Source organism: Molothrus aeneus, chromosome 7 (genome assembly GCF_037042795.1).
Source record: "Molothrus aeneus isolate 106 chromosome 7, BPBGC_Maene_1.0, whole genome shotgun sequence".
Taxonomy (NCBI): Eukaryota; Metazoa; Chordata; class Aves; order Passeriformes; family Icteridae; genus Molothrus; species Molothrus aeneus.
This window is the reverse complement of record NC_089652.1, coordinates 12,832,775-12,838,698: the sequence shown is the minus strand read 5'-3', so window position 1 is coordinate 12,838,698 and position 5,924 is coordinate 12,832,775. Positions and strand designations below refer to the sequence as shown.

Here is a 5,924-nt window from a genome sequence, read left to right as displayed (position 1 = left end):
AACCTATTTGAAGAGCCACATGGTCCCCATGCCATCACACCCTGTCACTCCCCATGCCACCCAGCCTGAACTTGTGCTGCATCTCCACCCTTCAGCCCCAGGGAAGCCGGTGACTTAAGTGACTTAAGGGTGGCTTAAGTTGACCAAGTGGAACCTGGAGAGCCCAGGAGCACAAGCATTAGGCCAGCTGTGAGAGATCACGTGTGTGCTCACGGGGACACAGTCCTGCAGGTGATTCACACACTGCCTGCAGGAGAGGCCCTTCCCTTGCTCAGAAACAGTGGCTGGAGGTAGGCGGTGGATGGCAGTGCTGCCAAACTCCTGTTTACCGAGGAGCTGAGGACACAGCAGCTTCCTGCAGGCAAGAATGACAACAAGGCTGCCAGCAAGGTGCTGGAGTTATGTCTGGGAGCAGGCAGTGAGCGTCCACAGCTCCTTGAGAAGAACCTGATGCTGAAACGGTTCATGTCCCCTCCACACCCCAAAACTGCTGCCCGTCAAACGATAGGATCAGTCCCAATAGTGTGTTTTGCCTGTACTTGAGCATGGGGGGCAGATCCCTGCAGAATCAGGTGAGTCAGGCTGTGGGACTGTCAGGTTTATCACTGGGTGCTGGAATGCTGCTTCCAGCTAAGAGATCCTATCTGGTGGGACCTGGTGTCTGCCTACACACCTAACTAGATAGTAGAGTCCTGCACCATTAGTCACCACGGAGCCAGCCTTAACCCCTTGCTGTCGCTCCCCAAGTGCTCCTCGCAGATGGAAGCACAGCCACCCAAAGGGGCCGGCGTGCAGCATCCTGCTTGGCTAGGAGCTGTCATCTGCTTGGCCTTAGGAGTACCAAAGAGCACCTCTTCAGGGCCTGATCTCAGCACAGGGCAAGGGACAGTACTGTGCAAACTGCAGAACGCCAATAAAAGTTGATCGTTAACCCTCTTTTAGCAGCGAGGCGTGACCTTGGCCCGTCAGGGAAGGCGCTGTCAGCGCGGTCACGGGCACAGCCCCGAGCACAGAACCCGGCTCAGGGCAGAGCCTGGCACTGAGGGCATGGATGTGTGCCATCCTCCGTGCCAGGGGCAGCGCTGCGTGGGGTTCCTGCACATGGAACGTGCTATTCCTGTGCCACGCAGTGCAGCTGCCTCACCAGTTCCCCACGATCCCCAGCGATAAGAGCCCGGCTCGGCACTCCAGCACACGCCTCCCCCTCCCCCAACAGGTAAGCTTTTAAGGTAATAAACACTCTAACAGAAGCAGAAGTAAAGAAAACAACACACAGTATTTTTTTCTCCTCATAAATAACTAATCTTGATACTTCTCTTTGAATAAAATTTCTTCAGCTTTTCACATAATATAGTACAGTTATTTAAGCAACATTGAACAGCATGGGTAATGGAAGAGGCAAAACCCAACATGTAAATTGGCTACAGCAGACAGGGCACACGGAAATGGCTCCTTCCCCCCTCCTGCCACTTGTTGCTGAGAAGCCAGGCTCAAACACGAGTTGATTGTATTACCCTACCATTACATCAAAGCTGAAAATGCTCTCGCATTTTTCAATAGGCAACGGTTTGTAGCTAATCTTGGATTTCTTTACACAGTCAGTTGCACTTTGGAAAAAAACAAAAACAGCAAAATACCACCTTTGACATGGTTTTGTTCATGGTTTTGTTCATTGTATTGCATGATGTGTGTTTAGCTGTATCTACAAAAGGCACTATAGAGAGAGAGTCCAGCAAGGTGTGGACTGGAGGAGGTTGAAATCATTTAATGCCCTGGATTACAGCACGAGACTACCCACAGTGTCTCTGTGCCTGACCTGCCCCACTGCTGAGAACACACCTGTCCCTAACCTGTATCAAAGGTCACTACATAAGGCTTCTTTATGTACAAATTAGGCTATAATTCAACTATTTACAGTGTGTAACACAACATTGGTGCAATTCTGTCCACAATAAAGCACTCCAACATGCTGGAGGGGGTGAGCCCTATTGCAAGAGTGCAGATGGGTGCATCTGAACAGTCCCTGGTGAGCCCTCCATCCTTGCACCTCTGTCTCCTCTAACCAGGAGTCCCCAGGGACACTCATGCAGTACCTTTATCCGGTGATGGGTCACTTGAGAATTCCCTCACTTCCCAGGTTTTGGTTTTAAAATGAGGTGGAAACCTTTTTGACTGAAGTGGTCCAAAGGTGTTAAGAACAACCTCAGATCCTTGCAGTCCTGCAGGAGCAAAGCCAGCGGTTGTTCTCTGGTGCTTCAACAGCTGGGTCACAGTGCCACGCTTGAAGGAGGGCAAAAAGGACTCCTGTAATGGCTGGGTAGTTTCATACATCATCACTGCTTAGGGCAGGCAGAAAAAACAATTAAAACCCAGGTGCTTTCACAAGTGGCCAGAGGCAGCCAGCCTCATCCTGCGCCACACCTGGAGCCCCTTGCCCTGGCTGCATTTAGGGACTTTGACAACAGGGCCCCCCCACCATTATTCTAACAACTAAAACCCAGCTGTCACCACTGCTTAACACCAGGCAGTGCTGCTCTGTCAGTGCTCAGCTGCTGTCTGATCCAGGGAAGTGAAAAAGGCTTGGGAAGTTGGAGGAAAAGAGGTATGAGTGCTTAGCTAAGTTTTCCTAAATTAACTGCTCCTTCTCAAACCTGGTACTCTAGCAGAGACAGAGCTTTGAGAAAAGCAGCAACAAGTATTGAAGCTGACTGACTGGAAAACCCAGCTGCTGCTCTAGAGAGACAGCCTGCCACCTGGCTGGGACATCCCCGTGCAGTCACTGCTCACTGCACGGGTACAACCACCCTTTTCGGGTTGGTTGTGCCATGCTCAGCTGTGGTGCCACAGCTGGCAGGCAGGACACAGGGCCTGCCTCCCTCACCCCAAGTAACCCACACAGGACAAGGAGGACCGGGGAACTCACCCCCCTGCAGAGGCGAGGGGGCGAGCGGCACCGACCCTTCCAGGGCACAGGGCCCTCGGGAGAGCCCCGCTGTCGGGGCCAGAGCTCCTTGCAAACCCCGTGCTGGGCCGGCAGCCTCACACCCCCAGGGTGCAGCCCCCGGCTGAGCGGCTCGGTGGGCAGTGCAGCTGGCTGCCCATCGCAGAGCAGGGAGTCAGTGCCACCCAGCTGAGCCCAGCTCCTGCCCGGTCTGAGCCCTGACTGAAGGGAGCTGGCTGTGCTTGCCCAGGGCAGAAGGGACCGCAGGGGATCACCTGGTCCCTGCCTGCCCTGCAGACAGCAGGGACCCTGTCCCTGTGGCAGATCCTCTCCACGGCCCCTTCCTCCTGCACTGCCACCACCCATGAAGCCCCCGGCCCACACAGCTCCTCCCCTCCTGCTCAGGCTGCCTCACACCAGGGCCCCCAGGCGTCCCCTCCTCAATATGTGGTGTGCCTGGGGGCTCTGGGGGCACTGAGGGCAGTCTCCTGCTCTGCCCAGGGCACCCAGGGAAGCAGCACCCCCTGCCAGCTCTCCCTGACCCACTCTCTAGGCTTTAGTGAGGAGCCCAGTGGCAGTGCCACCTGGGGCTGGGGGCCACCATCTGCCCTGCATGCTACAGCTCTGCCTTTCACCCTGGCACCAGCAAGACCTGCCCAGAGGCTCGTTGTGGGACACAAATCAGTGCTTGAGGGCCTACTGCCACCTGATTGGCCCACAGGCAGCAGCATCCCGGGACCCCAGCCAGGATGTGGGACCCCAAATGGGGCATACATGGCAGTGCCAGGCTCCAGACCACCCCGTCCTTCTGCCCCCACATAACTGGCAGCACCTCCTCCTGCCCTGCCTGGGGCTGCAGCTGCTCTGTGCCCATGGTCCCAGGCAGCACCACCATGGTGGGGCTGAAGATGCCAGGGGTGGCCCAGCTGTCACCCCCTCTTCTGTGGCCCAGGGTCTTCGCAACCCTCTCCTCCCTGTGGCTGGGGTCACCGAGGCTCCCTCTGGTCACACATGGGACAGCGGGACCTGCTTGTGGTAGGAGGCCATGCTGGGCAGCACCGTCCTGCCCACCAGCGCCGGGCTGGCCTCACCATACCCCGAGGTGCCCGCAGGCTTCCTGGCCCGGCAGCAGCGCGTGCTGAAGCGCCTCCAGGACTCCAGCGTCTTGCCAGACCAGATCCAAACGCCGGAGGTGATCCCCACCACAAGGCACATGAAGTACTTGAGCATGAAGACAGCATAGTCAGGCTTGGGGCGGTGAGGGTCCCCCGGGCAGGAGCAGTTCTGTGCCTGCTCCCAGGCCTCCCGGTTGTGCTGCTCGTAGATGTAGCAGGCGATGACGATGGTGGCAGGCACGGTGTAGAGCACGGTGAAGATGCCGATGCGGATCATCAGCTTCTCCAGCTTGTCGGTTTTGGTGCCGCCCTGCTTGATCACGCTGCGGATGCGAAAGAGCGAGATGAAGCCAGCCAGCAGGAAGAGGCTGCCGGTGAAGAGATAAACCACTAGTGGTGCCAGCACAAAGCCCCGCAGATTCTCCAGGCTCTGGTTGCCCACATAGCAAACCCCAGCCACCGGGTCACCGTCAACGGAGCTCAGTGCCAGTACAGCAATGGATTTGGCACTGGGGATGAGCCAGGCAGCCAGGTGGAAGTACTGCGAGTAGCTGGCAATGGCCTCGTTGCCCCACTTCATGCCAGCAGCCAGGAACCAGGTGAGGGACAGGATGACCCACCAGATGGAGCTGGCCATGCCAAAGAAGTAGAGGAGAAGGAAAACCACAGTGCAGAGAGCAGGGCCTGTGGTCTCGTAATGGATGTGGTGGTGCTCCGGGTTGCAAGCCACATTGGCATGTCCTGCCACCAGCCGCACAATGTATCCCAGGGAGACGAAGAGGTAGCAGGCAGAGAGGAAGATGATGGGGCGCTCAGGGTACTTGAAGCGCTCCATGTCAATGAGGAAGGTGGCCACGGTGGTCGAGGTGGAGAGGAAGCAGAGGATGGACCAGAGGCCAATCCAGAAGGTAGCGAAGGTCTTCTCATCCTGGGTAAAATAGGGCTGGTAGCAGGGGATGGCACAGTTGAGTACCTTCCCGGTCCTGATGCGGTTGTACAGCGGATGGGACTCCTTGGAGATGGGGATCAGGGGCGCTTTGCACTTGCAAGTCTGACCACAGTCCAGCCCTGAGAGGCGCTGCCCATCGAGCGGCGTCAGGTTTTTGGCCATGTCCTTGGCAGGGCGCGTGGGCTTCCCGAAGAAGGGCGGCAGGGTGGTGGCTTCCGTGTGGTTGTATCCCATGCAAAGCACCTCGGAGTCTCCCAGCACCGGCAGGCTGTCACAGCTCATCCTCTCGGGCCAGGCAAAGCCGTACTGCTGCATGATGGGCGAGCAGCCGGCCTTGGCCCGCTCGCAGACGGAGCGACAGGGGGGCAGCGGCTTCGTGTAGTCGGACAGGCAGATGGGGGTGTACATGCTGCAGAGGAAGAAGCGCAGGTCCGGGGAGCACTGGATCTCCACCAGCGGCCAAAACTGGTGCACCTCCAGCCCAGCCTCGTCCTGCGTGTCGTGGTTGAACTGGTTGGGCATGTAGGTGAGGTTGTAGCCGATGCCCTTGCACATCGGCACCGTGATCTCCTGGCACACCAGCGCCTTGGAGGCGGCGCGCCCCGCCGCCGGCAGCCCCAGCAGCAGCGGCAGCCCCAGCAGCAGCAGCGGCACCGGCAGCCCCCGGCCGCCCATCGCCGCCGCGCGTCCTACCGCCGCCGCATGTCCTGGGCACCTGCCGCCTCCGCGCCGGGAGCGGGGCCCCGCCGGGAGCGAGAGCGGGATCCCGACCGCCGCCGCCGCCGCCGCCACCTGCGCTCTGGGGCGGGCGGGCGCCTCCGCTCCGCGCCGCGCCCGCGCCCCGCCCCGAGACCGCCCCGAGACCGCCCCCGCCGCTGGCTCCGCCCCGCCGGGGCTCCCCGCGGCCGCCCCCGCGCCG

The 5,924-nt window shown here is 59.1% G+C and overlaps 1 protein-coding gene across 1 annotated transcript; it reads right to left on the bottom strand.

Moving 5' to 3' along the window:
- Positions 1–1,257: 1,257 nt before the first annotated feature.
- FZD5 (frizzled class receptor 5) lies at positions 1,258–5,680 on the bottom strand. The gene has a single exon (XM_066553883.1). It carries the CDS (start codon positions 5,678–5,680, stop codon positions 3,947–3,949), a length of 1,734 nt encoding a protein of 577 aa, XP_066409980.1. The 3' UTR covers positions 1,258–3,946.
- Between the last annotated feature and the right edge of the window lie 244 nt (positions 5,681–5,924).

What these genes read in the sequence shown, in the direction of transcription:
- FZD5 (XM_066553883.1), bottom strand. Translation starts at nt 5,680, where the DNA reads ATGGGCGGCCGGGGGCTGCCGGTGCCGCTGCTGCTGCTGGGGCTGCCG.